We start from the raw sequence: 21,510 nt of genomic DNA on the forward strand, positions 1-21,510 counted from the left end.
GAAGTTTGTGTGGACTTCAGAGTGCATGGATGCATTCAATGCTGCCAAAGATCTCCTCTGTACTGCACCTGTTCTCTCTGCTCCTAATTTCTCACGGCCTTTCAAACTACAGGTGGATGCCAGCGCTGCAGGAGCCGGAGCAGTCCTGATTCAGGAGGATGGAGCAGGAATTGACCATCCTGTATCTTTTTTCTCAAAGAAATTCACTAACTGTCAGCGAAATTACAGTGTAATTGAGAAGGAAGCGCTAGCTTTGTTACTAGCCCTTCAAAATTTTGAAGTTTATCTGGGTGGAAGTGATGGCCCTATTTTGGTTTATACAGACCATAATCCATTGGTGGTGTTAACTCGCATGTCTAACACTAATCAACGTTTAATGCGGTGGTCTTTAATTGTGCAGGAATACCATCTTGACATCCGGCACAAGAAAGGAAGTGACAACATCATTGCCGATGCCCTGTCCAGAGTTCATTCTTTAGACAGTTAATGTTTTGATGATTGGTGAATTAGTATGTTGACTTATAACCAGTGGGCGGTTATAGTCTTTGGTGGCGGGGGTGTTACGTCCAGAGCCGTAAGGTTCTGTTTGTGTGTGCTCAGCTGTGCTGCTTTCTTTTTTTCTCTATCCCTGTCTCTGTTAATAGGAGAAATGGTTCCACCTGGTACAGATAATCAGTGGCCTGCTGTGATTGGATGCTGGGAGTATTTAAACTGCAAACACCATCAGAGCTGTGTTGGTGGTGGCTTGACTGTGCAGCAGCAATAATGAGGTCCCATCTTCAACCCCAGACCTGAGACTTTGTTGAAGCCAGTAGTGAACAGTGTATCTCTACCTCATATTGTGTGTACTACTTAGTGAAGTAGTTTTCTCTTTTTAGTCTTTTTCTGTTGCACTTCCTGATTGAGACTTTAAAGGCAGAAGTGAGTGTTACCTTTAATGGTTAATCATTGATTGACTTAATGTATCATTTTCTTTTGGTTTATTTGAAGCTCGTTACTTAATCATTTATTTCTTTATTTTCTGGGGTTAGTAGGGAGGTGGGTGCCATTTATTTTGAATCATTCTTTTTTCTCCTGTTTATGCTAGCAAGGGAGTTAGCTTATTTTGCTGTACTTTTGTTTTCTTTTCTTTTAGTTTAGGTAGTTTGATTAATGAGGAGTAAGATTGATTATGTTTGTTGTTTTGGCTATACCCCCTTCTGAATTTGATACCTCTCTTTTTCTTTTGCCTAATTTGTAAATAAAACTACCTTCTTGAATGAGATCACTATGTGGTTATTGTGAAACAACTCTGGGTCTGGAGACGGGGTGGCTTCATGCTGTTGCACATTCATTTCACCACCATCCATTTTTACTGTTTCATTCCTCCCCTAGACCAATCAGGAAAACGTAACAATAGAAAAAGCAAATGTTCACAGCCAGTTTTGCTCATATTTATCAAGGGTGCCAATGTTTGTGGAGCCCATAGGGTTGGTAATCTTCCAATATTTGCACAATAAAAAATAAAAAAACCTTAAGATGTATGTTTTTAAATTGTATTGCTGGGTGCGACTAAAGATCATTTGTAGGGTCGATCGTCTTTTTTATTACAGGAAGTGATCTCTCCTTTTTTCTTCGATATGTTGCCACGGTCCTCTTGTGATATGGTTAGCAAACCAGTAAAAGTCAATGCAGATACAGTATCTGTGATGATGTCTCTGGTGCCGATCAGGCCGTAATCCGCCAGATTAGGCAATGCACTGGGATTACTGGACACAGGAAGTCTGCGATTGGTTTATGATTTTTTTCTCTTTGTATCTGTCCATCCTATGATCTTGCACTCTCTCCCATCCCCCTCTCTCTATGCTTCTGTAATGTAATTGATTGTGTTAATGTGATTTGATTGGTTAGCCCCTGAGCTTTTTATAATAATAACTAATGATGGAATGTGCCTGAAACTGGAGCACATCATCAGGTGATGCCAGAGCGGCGTTCTGCAAAACAAAGCAACACAGATGCAATGTTTTATCCAGGAATACTACCTTCAAAAGTTCATTTGCTGTGATATTTATTCTTAGATGTCTAATCTGACGATTTTCAAATCTTCTCTGGATTACATGTTGTTTTTTCTAGAAAAAAGGTGAACAAGAGGATGAGGACAGGATTACATCAATTTACGTTTTTGCAACTTGTCAGTCTGATGTTTAGGTTCATCTAATTGTCTTTTCTTTGTTCGTTGTTTGGTTTCCACCTCTCAGCATCAGTGAAGGAAGTGTATGAACATGAGTGGACAGGTATGACATGCTTATCTTCAACAGAGACAGAACAAAACTATAACGCCTGGCATGAGGAAATCCCGATTAGAGATGGTCCCAGCTCACTGTGTAGGTTAAGGGAAGATCCATCAGCTACAGATAAGAGGATTTGAGAGGAATTAATGCCAGTATTTTATTACTGTAAGAATAAATTCCCATTGATTTATGTTTGGGTGACAAAGCACCACGAGTCGACGACAGCGGGACCAACCAGACGCGTGATGACACATACAATCAGCTGAAGTATGCGGTGATGGATGCTGAAAATATGCTGTAAGACCATCCAACAAACTAGTTTCAGATTTACAATTCTTCTGGGAGACGTGTGAACATCAGGAGAGGTCATCAGGACTACCGTACCGTTTCCCAGCGCCCTCTCAGTTGAGGTTGGCTGGGGATGGCCAGGACCCAGGAACCATCCTGCCTTGGCTCCGTCACCGTGGAAGATTTCTGGACCCTATCTACAGGACCTAGAGTGTCAGAAGAAGAAGAAGAACAGGTCTTCCGTCGTCGTATTTGGCCATGAAGTTATTCCTGCTGACCCTCAGGCTGTTGTGCCTTGCTTGTCTCTGGCCCGTCACCCTGCTCAACAACCCTTACCCTAACCGGAAGAAAAATAAGGATGTTTACTTGGTTGAGCATGCCAAACACAGATTCAGAGGGTGAGTCATGAATATTTGAACTCTTTAGCTTGTTTGGGGTCAGTATGTTACACTTCATTTTAAGGTGTCTGTGTTACAGTGAAATTAAACATTTAAGAATGAAGTAATAATTATTTACTATGTATTTACTATATAGGGTAAGGACAATTTATAATGTAATTATGCACAATTTATAATAATTACTATAGTATCTACATGTAACGTGGAACAAGGACACTAAAATAAAGTGTTTTATTTTATATATCATACAAATGAATACTTTGTTCAGTAAGGACGCATTAAACTGATCAAAAGTGACAGTAAAGACATTACTATTTCTACTAAAAATGCTATTTCAAATCAATGCTGTTCTTTTCAAACATTCTGTTCCTCAAAGGCATCTAAAAAATAGTATCATGGTTTCCACAAAAATATTAAGCAACACTGTGTAGTATTTACTACTGTAAAGTTGAGCGAGTGGATCTCTGAGCTGGTGTGAGTGAGTGGAGGCGGGGCTAATTTGCATATTCATGGTTCCATGTATATTAAATGAAGCCAGGGTGTAGAGTTACACTCAAGCTATTTGAAGGCATGAATAACAATGTTTTGCACAGGAAAAACGGTTAAATATGTCATTTCGGTGATCAAAGATGAGTTTTAAGAGATAAAATGATTGACTTTCATTTTAGTTAAAGTAAAAAAAAAAAAAATTTTTTATTAGTTTAACAAAAATGTCTTGTTTCTATTAATGAGCATTTATTTGTTTTAGTTGATTTAGTTTTATTTATTTTAGTATCAGTTAATGTTTATTTAGTAAGTAATGAAAATGTAATTTTTTTTATGATTTTAGTTTTAGTTAACAATAATAACCCTGAATTGAGACAATAGCAGAATACATAAAAAGGGTAGAAAAGAATTGTAAAGGAACAAATGGTAATAGTTCCATGGATCATTGAATTTCCTCTGTACTATGTGTCTAAATGATAAATAAAGTGAGGTTTTAATCTATTGGTGGTGTCTATGTTACCACAGCGTAATGAGTCACACAACATCAAGAGTGCCAGTATTCTTTCATTCTGTAATTAAAACCATCCTGGTGCCATCATCTGTTTTTTTGGAGAGCAGCCAAAGTTCTGTTTGGCATTAAAACCATGCATGCAGATTTTCCCTAAAAAGCCTGTGTCAGCCAGGTTTTCCAGGTACAGTTTTTGTTAATGCATAATGTGTCATTGCATTGAATATTTATAAAAGCCTTTAGAAAGAGATTAATAAGAGGTTAATAGGATACATTTTCTTGGGAATTTCACTCTTAATGCAGTGCTCGATCCAAGAGAGTTTTTAGTTTTTAAAAATTAAAGGTGTTTTTTTTTTTACATTTTTTTTATTATATAACTATGTTTTATATTATTGTAATTTTAATCACAGCGGTGTACAGCAATCTCGCAGCATGCATTGTGTCATTAGTGCAGTGTTTTTGATTGCGTAATGAGTCTATCACGTAGTCATTAGTGGTTGTATGCTGTATTCAGTTTGAGGTTTAATTTTGTAATTGCTCTTCGGTGTGCAATTAACTTTGCCATGGAATGAGCACAGCGTGATTGACAGTATATTTGGGGTTTCAATTAAAGCACGCAGATGAAAAGTCTATGTTAGGGGAAACATTGTACGTGTATGACTGACCTTCACTAGTTTCTGCCGTGTTTTTGTTCACGTCTCATCTCTTAAGGCTCAGAAAATAGCTTGTTTGGAAGGCTTCTGGAAGCGCTCCAAATCACAGTTAATTTTCACAACCTGGCACACACAACCGCCATTGTAGAACAAGCTGCATTTTATAAATCATCCCTTTAATAGCCAAGTAATTATTTTTAAATTACAGATGCTGGAGCACTGAGGCAGATGTTTGATGGTCACGTTCTGGATGGACGTCCAACTGTTTTATTTCTCTGTAATGCAAAGGCCCACCTGCTCACAGGGCCCGGGATAATATTCCTGTTATTTTGAAAAACGACAGAAGTGCGATAATGGCCTGTTTTTATTCGGACCCTTTTTCTCATTCTTTCAGACGGATTGACTACAAATTAAAGCGAAAGGACAGCACCAAGTCCCTCCTCATCAAAACTGAACAGCTGCTAAGGATCGAAGACCACGACTTTGCCATGAGGCCTGGATTTGGAGGTCAGGATGCACTGTTTATTTGCTCCAATCATCAATCACCATCACAATCCGGAAAATCACAATTAGAGTGGTCTTTTAATAAATCTGATTAAAAATGGGCTGTACCATTTTGTCGTGTCAGAGGGAAGAATGAGGCGGTGTCACCATCTCTCTATTCGGGGGAAAGCGGCCAGAGATGACTTTGACAGGGCGAGTGTGGTCCTAAATTCAAACATGACCCAGATTGTGCAAAACACAAATTAGACAATGGGTGTTGAGGACACAGATGTGCTTTGGTGGACAGTAATCTGGATTACATCCCAGGCCTGTTAAAACAGATGGAAAAGTGCTAATGTTATCATTTTTACACATATTTGAGTACTGAAGACATGCAATGCAATATATGAAATATTATAGTAGGTGGCTGCGATGGAACAAACAGACTTTTCAAGAAAAATAATGTAACCGTATATGATTTTAAATTAAGTTTGCTTAGCTTTAAATGATAAAACAATAGATATACTAAGGAAGTTACTTTGTACATCATCTTTTTATTGTTCTGTTATTTGTAAAGTTTTTGTTTGAGGCTTTTGTTAAATATTGATCTGGAAATTAAAACCAATTTTAGAGCTTTTCCAGTGCTAAACCTTAAACTGGAGCTCTAATGTCCATGAACATAAAAAAAGAAAGTACACTTTAAAAAGAAGAAAAATAACTAAATGTAATGTTTTCGGGCACGTATTGCATGTTATTTGCAATTAAATGAAAATGTATTATAGTTAAAATTTCGGTTGAATTTCTTTTCTCACTTAAGTGCTTTTTTATTTAATTTCAGAATTTTCTGTTGCCTTGGTTAAAATGGCCTTTCAAATGTAAAGATGAAAATTTTTGTTAAACTAATACTTCAGTGCAATTTCTATTGAAGTTTACATTTCATGTATTTAAATATTTTCTTTAAATAATATTGAAAAATACATTATAGTTAAAATTACAATCAACATGTGCTTAAGTATATGTATAAGTCAACAGATCAAAATAAGTGTACTTATGTACAGATCAAAATAAGATTATTAAAACACAATGATTTAAAATGTACCTTAAAGTAACACTTTTCAATCTGACATTATTACAAAGAGCACATTTTAAAAGTGTGTTAAGAAACAGCCATGAAAGTGTTCTTTCTTCATGTACAATTCAGTACAATTAAGCACACTACTTTTTCACAAGGGCCTAAAAAAAACCAACAACAAAAAACCTCAATCAGGTCTCATCCAAACCTTAAATAATATTAAAAACATATTAAACTGTAAACTAAATGCATACATGTACATAAACTAATAGATGAACTAATACACATGACTAATAGAAATGACACCATACACGGCTCACTGTTTGTGGTGGCAACTACATGTAAACATAAATAATTGTATTGCTTCCTTTCATCCAGCAGGGTGACGCTCAAATCTGCCAGTGCTTTAAAAGAGGAAGAGATGTTTAGATAAAAGAGTAGTTTAATGGTGTGTAGGCTTTCTTTTACATGATTAAAGAAGATCAAGAGGTGGAACCAGGCTTTGAATGGTGTCCTTCAGTCAGTAACCACTGCTAATTAATGATGGGACAAATAGGATTAGAGTAACATTTTGAGCTCCATATGCTCTCTCTGTTGGAGCAAAGGAGGCAGATTCTCTCTAAGTTGATATCAAAAGCAATGCTGTGGTCCTGAACCAATATGCAAATGTATTGTGTCTTCTGCTCTGCAGGATCTGCCATCCCTGTGGGCATTGATGTGCAGGTGGAGAGTATAGACAGCATCTCTGAAGTAAACATGGTAAAAGTGCATATTCTCTTTGTATTTAATAGAGCAATGTTGTGGATCCTTAATGGTTCCTTTAATGAATCTTTTAGTACGGTGGCCGAGAGAGCTCAACCGCTTATTCATTCGGGAATCGAACACAAGTTGGGCTGCATGCTTTTAATTCGCTAAAAAGAAATAACTCATATGAGTCAATCTATTAATCGAGCTGAACATCATTTGGTTCCGGTATTGCTTTTACGAATGGATCCGAATACTAATTCTCAGTTTCTAATCCTACACTGAATACAATTATTTTCATGATTAGTTATCACAACTTTTTTTTATTTAGTCAAATCAACTTAGATCGAGTTTCTGTTGATTAAACCAATCCTCTGTATTGAATTAACTCAAATTCTGTTTAGGCAAACTCAAAATTTTAAGGCAACTAGGTTACTTACTTTTTTTAGTTAAACCAACAATTATTTTTACAGTGTATATAAATGTATTCTTTGCAAACTTGTTCCATATTTACAAAATGGATAAAATTTTGCTTGTGTAAAAGCAAGCCTTCAGCTTCTCACAAAGTAAATCTAGCAATATTAAGCGTAGCGTCAGTTCTGATAGGTCACGTTAGTCAAGCTCTCATCAGCTGACTCTCAGCTGATACACGTCTACCTATAGGAATATGACGTCTATCACTGTATACATATATAAGCTCCTTCAGTATTATCAGCAGCTATCGCGTTTCTCAGGAGCTATTTACCCTCCTCCCTCCACAGCTCCTCCTCTCGCCAGTCAGTATGGCGTTCTGATTCCACTTGAATCAGAATAAAATCTCGAATTATGTTGTACTTTAAAATCTTGAATTAATGATATCTGCAATACATTCATGTTGGTTCTGTTCAGTTTACCCTAAGGGGGGTTATTGCTGCTCTCCCTGCTCTTATCCATGCTAGGCTGCAAGGATGCGCAGGGAGTTCTTGCCCAGAACAGAACCAATCCAAACTGTATGCTAATTGTCAATCGTATTTGACGATAGTGGTCCTGACAGAAATGGGTCTTCTTGGTAAATGTCAAATACTTTTATTTGCACTAAAATGCCAGTCACTGCCCTGCACTGTTGCTCGTAATAAGTTGTCATGTTTATCTATAAGGTCAGTAAAATGTAAAGGTCTCTCTCAGGACTTCACGATGACCCTGTACCTGAGGCATTATTGGAAGGATGAACGCTTGGCTTTTCCCTCCAGTAACAATCTGAGCCGCACATTCGATGGTCGTCTGGTGAAGAAGATCTGGAAGCCTGATGTCTTTTTCGTCCACTCCAAGCGCTCCTTCATCCATGATACCACCATGGAGAACATAATGCTGAGGGTTTACCCAGACGGCAACATCCTTTACAGCGTCAGGTAGAAGCCTATAACCTCTGCTGATTCATTTCCTTCATATGTAAATGTTTTAATAATGGAATATTCTCTTTATTGTAGGATCACAGTTACTTCTCTGTGCGCAATGGACTTCAGTAGATTCCCGTTGGACACTCAGAATTGTTCCCTGGAACTGGAGAGCTGTACGTGTCCACCTAGAAACATCCTCAGTTCTTGTGTCATTTTTATTGAGTCCCACATACATTGTTTTTTAGTTAAAGGGGATACTCCACTTTTTTTGGAAATAGGCTCATTTTACAACTCCCCCAAAGTTAAACAGTTGAGTTTTACCGTTTTCGAATCCATTCAGCCGATCTCCGGGTCTGGCGGTTCCACCTTTAGCATAGCTTAGCATAGGTCATTGAATCGGACAAGACCATTAGCATCTCTCTCAAAAAAATGACCAAAGAGTTACGATATTTTTCCTATTTAAAACTTGACTCTTCTGTAGTTACATCGTGTACTAAGACCGACGGAAAATGAAAAGTTGCGATTTTCTAGGCTGATATGGCTAGGAACTATACTCTCATTCCTGCGTAATAATCAAGAAACTTTGCTGCCATACCATGGCTCCAGCAGGCGTAATGATATGACACAGCGCCTGAAAAAAGTCGACCCTATAGTCTACCGAGCTGGGGACTATTTTCAGGTGCTGCGTCATATCATTACGCCTGCTGGAGCCATTTTTTTGAGAGAGATGCTAATGGTCTTGTCCGATTCAATGATCTATGCTAAGCTATGCTAAAAGTGGTACCGCCAGACCTGGAGTTCGGCTGAATGGATTCGAAAACGGTGAAACTCAACTGTTTAACTCTGGGGGAGTTGTAAAATGAGCCTATTTCCAAAAAAAGTGGAGTATACCTTTAATATTTTACAGGTTGGGAAAATGTGACAGTCGTGGATAATTTCATTAAAGGAATGTGAAGCATTTCTGCCACCATTTAGACACCATTTTAAAAATCGTGGTTTCAGAAAAAGTGCTTGCAATGAAAGTATGTGGAGTAATGCAATGAATGTTAAAATATGCACTGTTGCGAACGTATAGCAACACTTTTAAAAATGATATACTGTCATGGGACTAGTGTGGCAAAACTGGATCGTGTCCCATCAAAAGACAAGACCTGACCAAGAAGACTGAAAACACAAGGACTTAAATACACACAGGGTAATTGACTAACAATACAATCAGGGAATGAGAGAAACATAGGAAACAGGAACTGAACCAAATACAAACTAAAAGTTTACAAAACAAGAGCACAGACACAGAATACATTACAGCTAGTGTGCTAAAATGACATCTAAATAGCTATTTGGCTATTGGTTAACTTTATCCAGCCTGCTTTTAAACCTGTGGATGACAAGGAGCCATTTAAATCCAGTTTTAACTGCCAGTCAAAATAGTTTTTTTGTAGAAACCAACACTACTCCACAAATGCTGTTGTTATAGATGTTAATATTTGAATCTAGAAAATTCCATGTATTTAAGCGTGAATTAACAGGCGCACACTTTCTTTTACTTCTTTTCTATATCTTACGGCTTCCGCTCTTCTGTCCCATTCAGATGCATATAATGAGAACGACCTCATGTTGTACTGGAAAAATGGCAATGACTCTCTAAGGACAGATGAAATTGCCCTCTCTCAGTTCTTCATTGAAGAGTTCCACCCTTCACACGGTCTGGCCTTGTACAGTAGCACAGGTAAGAGGCTCTTTTCTCTTTCTCCTTCTATGTATTCATGCTACGACAAATCTTTTGTCTTTGTTCTTGTTACAGTAGTAATATATCAGTAGGTCATTAATTACAGGCTTTACACGTGTTTCTGTCAGGCTGGTACAACAGGCTCTACATCAACTTCATCCTCAGAAGACACATATTCTTCTTCATGCTGCAAACGTATTTTCCCACAATGCTGATGGTGGTGCTGTCCTGGGTGTCTTTTTGGATCGACAGGCGGGCGGTACCGGCCCGTGTTTCACTTGGTGCGTAACACTTGTCCACACACATGCACTAGGCGAAATGTTTATCTCATAAATGATCTCTTGTCTTGTAGTTCATTCACTCTTGTTATGCATGACATTGAGCCTTGTTAGACTGCGGTCCAGTGTGATGAACGGTTTAGTTGCTTAGTTGTCTCATAATTGCCTAACTAAGTTGAAAAGAAACGAGGCTGCACAATTTAGCCAAGCAGGACTTGGTCCTTGATCAAAATCACCTCAAACAATCATAGGCCAATTTGTCAGAAATTTTGTTAGTTTCTTATATTTCTGTTCAGACAGCATAGGTTTACTGAAATTATTTACATTAGTGGCGTCTAAAAATTCGAAGGGGTCTGATTCAATTATAAAATGCAGTTGTCAGTCTTATTTATAACCATACTATGTGTGAATACAGCTGTTTATCACTCAAAAACAGCCTATAGCCTGCTTTTGTGGCGTCATAGTGGGTAGCTCCACCCATTTTGAAATCTCATTGGTGCAAAATTTTGCTAAACTTGTTCTGATTTGGTGTGATTGTTTGGCGGTAATTTACTTGTCGCTGGTAATGTAACTATACTAGCCCTAAAATCTAATTGGTTGGGAGGAATCAACAAAGATGATGATCAAGAAAGCACTGCATTTTGTAACAGAAAAGCGCTGCCACATTAGCGAAATGATGTGGGCAAAAAAGGTCCATTGTCTATAGTGTAGCATTGAACAGTTTAGAGTACAGTATACTCAGATTATTATTTTAGCAAAATGTGTGTCTCTGCATGTTTGTTCAATCCAGGCATCACTACGGTGTTGACTATGACCACCATAATTACGGGAGTGTCAGCGTCCATGCCTCAGGTATCATATGTGAAAGCGGTGGACATCTATTTGTGGACCAGCTTCCTGTTTGTGTTTCTGTCCGTCATCGAGTACGCAGCTGTCAACTACTTCACCACCAAGGAGGAAATGAAGAAACTCAAACGATTAAAGGTCAAACTACCACTACATATCAAGAGAAGATGACAAAATATCAAAATATTGGTAAAATATTGTAATAGCTCATTAAATGAATTCTGGGGTAGGCTAGGCCACGAAGGATCCATCTGTTTTATCATTTGCTGTGTCCCAATTCACCTACTATCCATCCTAAATAGTATTCGGAATTAGAATTAGCGTGTCCCAAATCGTAGTGTTAAAATTAGTATTCCAAACATACCCGGATGGTCTACTTTTTCCGATTATAATCCGAAGTGGGCACTCTAATGGCTAATATTGGCCACCACCCATTGCGCATTAGACAAGGATTTGATTAGAACTAAAAAGACGAATAAAACGTGCTAAAAAAAAACTAAAAACATGGTGGATGTGCGAGACCGACTGCTAAGTAGAGTGGTTTTGATAAAGGGGTTTGAGTGATTAGTAATTAGTATCTAACCTAATGAAAAGATATTTATTCAGTGTTATCCACATTTTATTTCATCATCTGCAACAGTATTGTGAACTTTTATAAAGATACGTTTGGTCATTAACTTTTAAATGCATCATGCAAACACTTGTGCAGAGAACTCTCCTCTTAAGACCCACGACTGGCAGATCAACGTGCTACTACTGTACATTTCTCTCCAATATGATAGGAAATTAAATTGAATGTGGAGGATTTTTAACGGTGGCAAAATGATTGACAGGGCAGTTTAAACGGTGACAGGATGCACATAACTAAGCGACAGAACGGTCTGTTAAAGATGCAATTATGACGAAGTAGTATGTCTCATTGCTTACCTCCTATTCCGCTTCTTTACAAAAACAGTATATAATTTTAAAGCATATTATAAGTAGGCGAATTGGGACGCAGCACTTCATTGCCCAGGAAACAAAGGACGCATTTCAAGGCTGCATTTGAAGGAGGCTTTGAATTGGGACAGCCTTCGTCGTGAAATCAATCGGAACGTTAAATACGGCCTTCGACGGACGCAGCTGCAGTTTTCAAATAAGCCTGAAGGACTTGATTAGTTGGATCAGGTGCGTTTAATTAGGGTGATAGCTAAACTCTGCATGGCTATGGCCCTCCAGGAAGTTTTGCACCCCTTCCTCAAAGGGAGAGTTCAGCTATAAATGGACATATGACAGCATTAAAAATGATTAAAGAATCTTATGTATTTTATCTACACTGTCAAGTCCCGAATGGAAAAAAAGAACTTAAAAAGATGTCCATATTATGCATGCGCCATATTTTAAAACTTAAGTCATACAACACATTTGCTGCTCTCAAATCAAATATGGCGCTTGTGGACCTCAATAACATAAAACATCATTGGTCCTTGATTATCAAACATTATGTCAAACCTGCCATTTTTTTAGAGTAAGAGAATTAAACATTTTGGTGCACTATCTCTTGAACTTCCATAATATGTGAAATATTGTACTTTAAAAGATCTTACCGCGTAAATTCCAGAAAAAGTTCATTTTTTTTGTCTCCTACAGCTCTCAGACTACGATGCATCTCAAGCCATGGCATTCGATGGATGTTTCCACGACCAGGACATAGAGCTCAGCTCATTTCCTCGGCTGTCTGACCTAAACACGGACACGTGCGTGTCCTCACGGAACTCCACAACACCTGACCTCCCTCAAATCCTGGGCACGCGCCTCCGTCGACGGCGTTCCATCCGCCAAAGCGTCAACCATATCATGAACAACAGTTACAAGATAGACTCCTATTCAAGAATATTATTTCCTTTAGCATACTTTCTCTTCAATATCATCTACTGGAGCATCTACTCCTGAGCGAGAGAAAACTGGCCTGCTCAGAGTTTATAAGACTATCATACACTTGATGGCTTGAGTGTGATCACATGCCACAATGATAGAATTTACACTTGCACACACACAAAAACTGTATCATAGGGCGAAAAAAGTATAATAAATTATTTATTATGTTAGAATCTCAGATTCCTAACTCTTCCTAAAATGTACAAAAGTGAAATTAACATAAATTCATAAAACTACATACAGTAATTGTTACAAAACAATTATCAAAACATAATACATGTAAATCACATTACTATACTTTGGCTAAACAGAACCCTTATGCTACTCAAAGACAATTTCAGACAACAGAAAACAAATTTGATCATATGTAATTCCTTTACAAAGGAATTACAAAACTGAGAATGACTATAAAATGTGGAGAAAAAAAATAAACAACTATATGGACAACTGGACCAACAGTGAAATTTTCAGTCTTTTTTCAACACATCTGACAGATTGATATGGATTTTAAGACAGAATTTCAGGTAAAAAATAAAATTAAAACAAACAAACTTGTTATCCTTCATTTTAAATTAATGATAAAGCATTTTTTAAGTACCATTTAATGCACTGGCATAATCTGAGCTCAAATTATTATTATTGTTATTTTGCAGAAGAGTTGTTTAATACTGTTCTCTGAAAATATATAGGACTTTAAAACCCTTGACGCTGTAAAAGTGGGGCGTAATATAACGTTTCCGCACGTGGAGATATTTTTACGCATTGACTCCCATAGGTCCTTGCGCTTCCTATTCATTCCTCAGCCGTGAGCAGCCTAGTTCAATAACAAATCACAAAATGCCTGGCTATAAAGCTGAATGCTGTAAGCTTCACTGCATGTAACACTCATTCAGAGAAACTGATGACAGAAGTCATTTTTTTTTAGCACAGTCACTAGATTCTCATCTTGGTATTACATTTTTCAGGCCTGCTAAAAACAGAATATTTAATAGTCTATTTCTTCACCTATTTTCCAATTTGGGTTTACAATCCTCTTCCAAAAACTACACAGATCTGAGTTGACTGTTGATCTCATTGAGGACCACATCATCATTCGCTTCCCCTGACATGATCTGACTGTCGTCGATTGGTGAGCCTGTAACATAAAGTTAAAGAGTTAAAAATATTCTTGACTTGTATGAAACACATTTGTACATTTCTTGCCAGTTTTTTGCAGAAGTGAGCAGAACTGACCGATGCTAAGGGATGGCACAGATTCATTGCTGCCCACTGAGCTTCGCAGTGCACTGTTGGCCGTTGATTTAGACGAAAATGCCGACAGAATCGAACTCTTCTTATTGTTGTTGCTCTGTGTGGCTGTCCGACTCCACTCTGGAGAAAAACGTTTGAGAGGTAAAACGGAGATGCCCGTAAAATAACTAGTTAGGGTAACATGCAGCTTTAGTTTGGTTAAAGATATACCTGAATTTTCAGCCAATCGTAACCTGCCACAGCAGAGGTACATTCTCCACTGTTTACGGACATTTTCCTTCAGAGCGCAGTGGAAAACAAAAATAAAAAATCCTGAGAGAGAAAGAGAACAAGAAAAAAAGACCCATTTTTCATCAAGCGCTCAAGGTAATTGCATTATTGCATTGAAAAAATATACTTCTAACTGTATTATGCTGACTTTATACATAAAACAAATTATATAATATTGTTTCTCACCCTGTAGGGAATTTAAGATGCAAAACAGGTACATGAAGGCCAATTTGACTGGACCCCAGGCGAAGAAGGCGAAGCCCCATGTGAGCCCCAGCAGGAAAGTGAGTCCTGCGATGCTACGAAGGTCCTGCAAGCTGCTGCGGTATTGATTATTGTGGGGGTTTTGCCGCTTAATTCGTCTCAGATGGACCATCACCACCACAAACATGGCCAGGTTCGACACAAATATGATGCAGAAGTATGCCACAACGGATACGTAGAATGCTATATTATTCTTCAGCCAACAACTAGAAGAGAGAAATATAGAAATATCAAGAGCAAAGTCGTAATGAAGACTGATGCCTTTAAATTATAAGTTGAATACTTACAAATCCCCACTTCCATCAGGAATGTTCCCATAGGTAATGAGGCCATAGTTATCTTTGTTTATCGCAATCACAATAATGACAACAACCAAAGGGATTCCTGCAAAAACACATCACAGAATTAAATTAGCAATCATCTACAGCCACAAACCATAAGGCTAATGTAGCAGCTGAACTCACCCCAGCCTGCCAGAGAAAACTTCAGCATGTATCTGGTCATGTAGTTGTTGAAGACTTTGACAATGGCCAGATACATATGCAGAGCCTCCAGTCCCATCCAGGTGAAGGAGACCAACAGGAAGTAGTGCAGGAAGAATGCTGTAGAAATGCACAGGCCTACTGCATCTGTATACAAAGCTAGCCATGAGTCCAACAAGAATACCAGGTTCAGGAACAGCAGGGCGAAACACAAATGAATCAAGATCTTCGAAGGGATGTCCCGGCGGATTTTGCTGGAATTAAAAGGAAGAATTGGGTAAATAAATGCTTCTTTTGGGAATGAAAGATGGAAGTTAATTTTTGTCATATTTTGTAAGATGCATCATAGTGGTTTTTGAGGGACCAATTGTGATTAATCTCATATTAGGGCTTATTCACTGAGAAGGAGGATGTTACTCACTCAAACGCGAGGTAAGTGAGCAGAGTAACTGAGAGAAAGATGGCGGACACCCCACATCCGATGTAAGTGATATAGGTAAGGATGATGGCCTGTAGAGGGTCAGATGTGCCGTCACGGCTAATGTCCTTTGAAAACAAGATTAATGAAAGCATTATATGACAATCCCAGAGATGTATAATGCATACTTAATTGAGGACTCAACAATACGGATGGTCCAGGTCCAGTCAGTGTAAGAGAGTTTTGGGCCAGTTAAAAGTATATGGCACACACTTTATTCAAAATTAAATTATTTGTGCAAATTATTATTATTATTATTTGCAAAAGTTAATTCATTAAAATCATGTGACACTGAAGACTGAAGTAATGATGCTAAAAATGTAGCTTTGCATCACAGGAATAAATTACATTTTAAAACAGAAAAGTGTTAAATTATGATATTTCACAATATTGCTGTTTTTACTGAATATTTGATCAAATACATTTTTGATCACCTTGGTGAGCATTAAGAGACTTCTTTCTAAAACATTTTACCGACCCCAAATCATTGAACTGTAGTGTATAAAGATCTGCATGGATATTCCTGACATTTATAAAAATAAGTAAAGATAAGAAAAATGATAAAAATGTATTTAAAAGAAACAATTTTTCATTAATGTTTGTGAAAATGTGAAAAATGAATTGTTGAAGCCTGTGGTTATGACTCTCGATTTTATTTATAATCATATTAATTTGAGCCATTATACATTTCTGAAGAGGATGGATGTGGACATTTCTGGGACATTTCAATCCCACACACTGACATACCAGCAGCACAGCAAAGCTGGTCAGGTGATCGCAGCTACAGATGGTTTCGTTCTCAGTACTGCTGTTCTTGACATAGCAGCCGGTGGGATTCCAGCCTCCTGAACCTCCTAGAAAATCCAAAACACATAGGAATTACAAGACATTAATTAAGAAATTAGACAGATCACACATTTCATAAGGCCTAATAACAATTTCTCGGGAATTCTGGGAGGTGTGCAATCTCACCGTTTTTGTCAAAGTCCCAGAAAACGCAGGAAGCTACATAGTTCCCCTGTGGGAGAGAAGTTAAGAGATAAATCAGAAAGCTTTCAGCTGGCAGTGACATATGATGTACAATTTATATGTGAACACACACACACCGCAACGGGCTGCTTATTCCTCAGAGTAAACTCGACACCCTCCCTCAGGTTTTTGATTGACAGGTTAGCCAGACTAGAGCCCAGAATGTGGCTGTTCAGCTGTTGAGTCATGTTTTTATCCTGTCGATACATGAAAATCCAAAGAATAAACTGAAGAAAAGTGGCAGAATCAAATCTGACATCAGCTTTATTTCTGAAAATGTTATCTGGTCAGGGTTGGGTGTCTTTTATGGTGATTTTGTATCCTTTTTGAAGCTTAAGTGTATGTTAATTGAATGGAAAAGACATTAAGGACATAAGGGTGAGCAAATTTTCAATCTGAGGGGAACTGCAAAGGTTATGTACAAACATCTTCATCTTGTTCTTGATGTCTGATGGTGCTTTTATTATATGAAAATAAATTAACCCAGTTTTACCTGAAAAAAAGTGCTTTTCTGAAAGAAGGTGAACTGGACTCTTGAGGCGATCTTCTGTTGTTCTGGAGAGAGGTTCTCTGTCAGGGATGCAGGTAGTGTTATTTTGCCCATTGAGGAGGAACTTTCCACTGCCCTGACTTGTCTTTGAAATCCTTTTGTGACCTATATAATCAGACATTTTGAGTCATTGCACTTCCAAAAACAGCCAAACTGGTAATGAATTGCTTTGGACTTCAGTTGTCATTACCTGTGGGTTCAAGGGATCTACAATTGAGAATGACGTTTCCCCAAAGTTGGTGCCATCAACTTTGGTCACAGTCAAAGCGAGTGAATCAAATACAATGTTCTCAGTCTGGTCCCGAATCACAAGTTTTAGAGCCAAATTATCCACAGCTTTGATTAATCTACAAAACACAATATAATATTTACATCCGCTATTTCAAGTTTGACAGTGTCAGACTGTTTTGAATGCTTGTGTTACACATGTGTCTCACCGATTAGAAGAGGCAGCAAGATTATCTGCAGAGCTGGTTAGAAAGTTGTTGATGATGGACAGCACTGTTCGGCCCAGATCCACACTAATATTCGGTGCAGAGAGAATATTCTCTAGCTGGCTGACCAGCTGATTCACCTGAGTTGAATTTAGAGATGCCACATTCTGTGTTTGATTCAGAAGATCGCTAGCCACTGAGTCTGGGCTTTTAGTTGTTGCTTCTGAAAAACAAATCAAATGAGCTGTTGTTATAGATACACATATTGTGGCCTTAAAACAAATTTGGTCACTTTTAGATACTCAAATCACACTGCCTGCATTTCATTTCATTGGATACAAAATATCAAGTGGCATCTGCAAACTAAAGCCTTTTTTGATATAGTTAAAGTAAATGCTACTTGCGTTGATATGTCATAATGCAATAGGATTGATACATTTAATGTAAGTCAGTGGGATCCAATGCTGTTTAGACCCCACTGATTTTCATTATATGAACAATAAAAAACACTGAGACACAAGACATTATTCAAAATATATATGTCTTTTGTGTTCCACAGAAGAAAAAATAATATTACAGGTTTGGAACAACATGAGGGTAAGTACATGATGACTAAATTATTCATTTTTGGGTTAACTATCCCTTTTAAGAGTGACTTAAGTGTCTCAGTACTTTTTGATACCACTGTTGTGCATGCATTAACCTAGAAAAAACACTTATTCGGAATGTCAAGAAGCTATAGTCAGTTTTGGAATGTTGAGTCAAGAAGCATAGTCAAACCTGAAGCGGCTGCCATGGTAATGGAGGGTGTTGTTGGCACAGCTGGAACGGGTCTTGTGGTGACTTCAGTTGTATTAGTTGGAGCAAAAATTAGAGCTGCTGTTGTGGAAGTTGAGCTGTTCTGAGGAGAGCTTGGAAGTATGCCTGACAGAGCAGTTGTGTGAACTGTACTGCTATTTGTGACAATGCTAATAAAGGTAGTACTTGTTGTTAAGTTGTTTGGAATACTAATTGGATTTAATGTTGTAGTTGTATTACTGATTGTATTTTCAGTAAAGGCTTTTTCTATTGTGCCATTTGACTGTGTTGTGTTAAGGAGACTAACTGTTGTGACAGGCTCTGAAGTGGAGTCAGTTGGCCCACTGGTAATATTTTCTGTTGTTGGAAAGTTTGTTATATCTATCTGTGTTGTGTTTGTGATGTCAAATTGTGTTGTATTAACTGCAGGGCTTACTGTTGTGTTAAATTCTGATGTGTTATTGGAAGTCTCGGTTGTGTTGACGCTATGATTGATATCAGTCCCGTTGAAGTTGGTTACATTCAGTGCAATACCTGTTGTGTTAAACAAGGTTGTGTTCATTGTAAAGGCTGTTGTATTTGATTGTGTTGTATTAACTGCAGGGCTTACTGTTGTGTTAAATTCTGATGTGTTATTGGAAGTCTCGGTTGTGTTGACACTATGATTGATATCAGTCCCGTTGAAGTTGGTTACATTCAGTGCAATACCTGTTGTGTTAAACAAGGTTGTGTTCATTGTAAAGGCTGTTGTATTTGATTGTGTTGTATTAACTGCAGGGCTTACTGTTGTGTTAAATTCTGATGTGTTATTTGAGGTCTCTGTTGTGTTGATGCTACGATTGACATCAGTCCCATTGAAGATGGTTACATTCAGTGCAATACCTGTTGTGTTAAACAAGGTTGTGTTCATTGTAAAGGCTGTTGTATTTGATTGTGTTGTATTAAACAGGGGATCTGTTATGTTGGAATAAGTTACATCACTGATTTGTGGTGTATATGTTGTGGTATCAGTTCCAGCATCTGTGGTCTCCAGTGTAGAATTATTCAGAAGTTGTGTTGTCTCATACGGAATGGTGGTTGTATTGAATTCAGTTGTATTGTCAAGTGGTTGAGTTGTGTTTGATTCATTTGTGTTAATTGGTGATTCTGTTGTGTTTGCTAGGATTGTATTATTTGAGATTTCTGTAATTGTGCCGTTGTGTTGTGTTGTGTTTATTGGGGGTGTTGTTGTATTTAAGTGTAATGTGGTTTGTAAATTAAACAGTGTTGTATTTGGCGGAAAGGTTGTGTTGGTGAACTCTGCACCAGAGAATTGAGAACTACTTGTGTAAGATTGTCTCTCATTTTCAGAAGTGACCGTTGTCGTGGCTGATGTATAATTTAGTGCAGTTGAGTTGAGTGGTATGACAGTTGTAATAAGTGTCATTCTTGTTGTATTAACTGAAGTGATGGATGAATTGACAGTTGTTATGGTTTTATCAAGTGTTGTGTCTGTCACAGCAGTTGTATTAAATGATGTGACTGTTGTATTGACTTGAGGGATTGTTGAATTGAGACTTGTGACAGTTAATCTGAGTGTTGTACCTGTTGTATTAATGTGTGGCGTTGTGATATTGAGTGGTGTGACTGTTGTATAGACTGGTGAGGTTGTTATATTTAGTGTCGTATCTCTTATAGTGATTGGTGAGGTTATATTTTGTGGTGTACTTGTTGTACTGATTGGTGCGGTTGTTATATTGTGTAAAGTACCTGCTGTATTGAGCGGTGGGGTTGTTATATTGTGTGTTGTATCTGTTGTACTGACCGGTGAGGTTGTTATATTTTGTGTTGTATCTGTAGTACTGACCAGTGAGATTGTTATATTTTGTGTTGTATCTGATGTACTGACTGGTGAAGTTGTTATATTGTGTGTTGTATCTGTTGTACTGACTGGTGACATTGTTATATTTTGTGTTGTATCTGTTGTACTGACCAGTAAGGTTGTTATATTTTGTGTTGTATCTGATGTACTGACTGGTGAAGTTGTTATAGTGTGTGTTGTATCTGTTGTACTGACCGGTGAGGTTGTTATATTGTGTGTTGTATCTGTTGTACTGACTGGTGAAGTTGTTATATTGTGTGTTGTATCTGTTGTACTGACTGGTGAAGTTGTTATAGTGTGTGTTGTATCTGTTGTACTGACTGGTGAAGTTGTTATAGTGTGTGTTGTATCTGTTGTACTGACCGGTGAAGTTGTTATATTGTGTGTTGTATCTGTTGTACTGACCGGTGAAGTTGTTATATTGTGTGTTGTATCTGTTGTACTGACCGGTGACATTGTTATATTTTGTGTTGTATCTGTTGTACTAACAGGTGGGGTTGTCATATCGAGTGTGGTTACTGTTGTTTTGACCAGTGAGGCTGTTATATTGTGTGTTGTATCTGTTGTACTGATTGGTGAAGTTGTTATAGTGTGTGTTGTATCTGTTGTACTGACCAGTGAGGTTGTTATATTTTGTGTTGTATCTGTTGTACTGACTGGTGAGGTTGTTATATCTTTTGTTGTATCTGTTGTACTGACTGGTGAAGTTGTTATAGTGTGTGTTGTATCTGTTGTACTGACTGGTGAGGTTGTTATATCTTTTGTTGTATCTGTTGTACTGACCGGTGAGGTTGTTATATTGTGTGTTGTATCTGTTGTGCTGACTGGTGGGGTTGTCATATCGAGTGTGGTTACTGTTGTTTTGACCAGTGAGGCTGTTATATTGTGTGTTGTATCTGTTGTACTGATTGGTGAAGTTGTTATAGTGTGTGTTGTATCTGTTGTACTGACCAGTGAGGTTGTTATATCTTTTGTTGTATCTGTTGTACTGACTGGTGAGGTTGTTATATCTTTTGTTGTATCTGTTGTACTGACTGGTGAAGTT

General features: G+C 37.8%; 2 protein-coding genes across 3 annotated transcripts; one reads left to right on the forward strand and one right to left on the reverse strand.

Annotated features, from left to right (window-relative positions):
• Positions 1 to 2,313: 2,313 nt before the first annotated feature.
• On the forward strand, positions 2,314 to 13,063 carry LOC309509786 (gamma-aminobutyric acid receptor subunit rho-3; the record flags this gene model as incomplete). 2 transcript variants are annotated; one of them, XM_082184614.1, is made up of 9 exons in its annotated part: positions 2,314 to 2,956; positions 4,998 to 5,110; positions 6,850 to 6,917; positions 8,067 to 8,290; positions 8,369 to 8,451; positions 9,870 to 10,007; positions 10,114 to 10,288; positions 11,076 to 11,269; positions 12,761 to 12,995. In XM_082184614.1, the coding sequence occupies exons 1-9, from the start codon at positions 2,817 to 2,819 to the stop codon at positions 12,850 to 12,852; spliced, it is 1,227 nt and encodes a 408-aa protein (XP_082040740.1). In that variant the 5' UTR covers positions 2,314 to 2,816. The 2 variants fall into 2 exon arrangements, with proteins under 2 accessions (XP_082040740.1, XP_082040739.1); XM_082184613.1 differs by having other exon boundaries at positions 2,331 to 2,956; positions 10,136 to 10,288; positions 12,761 to 13,063.
• Positions 13,064 to 13,194: 131 nt separating this feature from the next.
• On the reverse strand, positions 13,195 to 20,501 carry LOC309509785 (adhesion G-protein coupled receptor G2-like). The gene is made up of 14 exons (XM_082184612.1): positions 18,587 to 20,501; positions 17,810 to 18,029; positions 17,563 to 17,719; positions 17,316 to 17,477; positions 16,900 to 17,019; positions 16,766 to 16,811; positions 16,541 to 16,647; positions 15,737 to 15,861; positions 15,298 to 15,569; positions 15,121 to 15,217; positions 14,756 to 15,039; positions 14,510 to 14,611; positions 14,282 to 14,419; positions 13,195 to 14,183 (listed from the first exon to the last, which is right to left on the reverse strand). The coding sequence occupies exons 1-14, from the start codon at positions 20,028 to 20,030 to the stop codon at positions 14,092 to 14,094; spliced, it is 3,366 nt and encodes a 1,121-aa protein (XP_082040738.1). The 5' UTR covers positions 20,031 to 20,501; the 3' UTR covers positions 13,195 to 14,091.
• Positions 20,502 to 21,510: the final 1,009 nt, after the last annotated feature.

This window comes from Leuciscus leuciscus (genome assembly GCF_965113295.1).
Source record: "Leuciscus leuciscus genome assembly, chromosome: 11".
NCBI lineage: Eukaryota > Metazoa > Chordata > Actinopteri > Cypriniformes > Leuciscidae > Leuciscus > Leuciscus leuciscus.

Coding starts and splice junctions, on each gene's coding strand:
- LOC309509785 (XM_082184612.1), bottom strand. CDS start 20,030: ATGACACTTATTACAACTGTCATACCACTCAACTCAACTGCACTAAAT. Junction 18,030..18,586: donor TACCATGGCAGCCGCTTCAG/GTTTGACTATGC, acceptor TTTGTTTTTCAG/AAGCAACAACTAAAAGCCCA. Junction 14,612..14,755: donor CATCTTAAATTCCCTACAGG/GTGAGAAACAAT, acceptor TTTCTCTCTCAG/GATTTTTTATTTTTGTTTTC.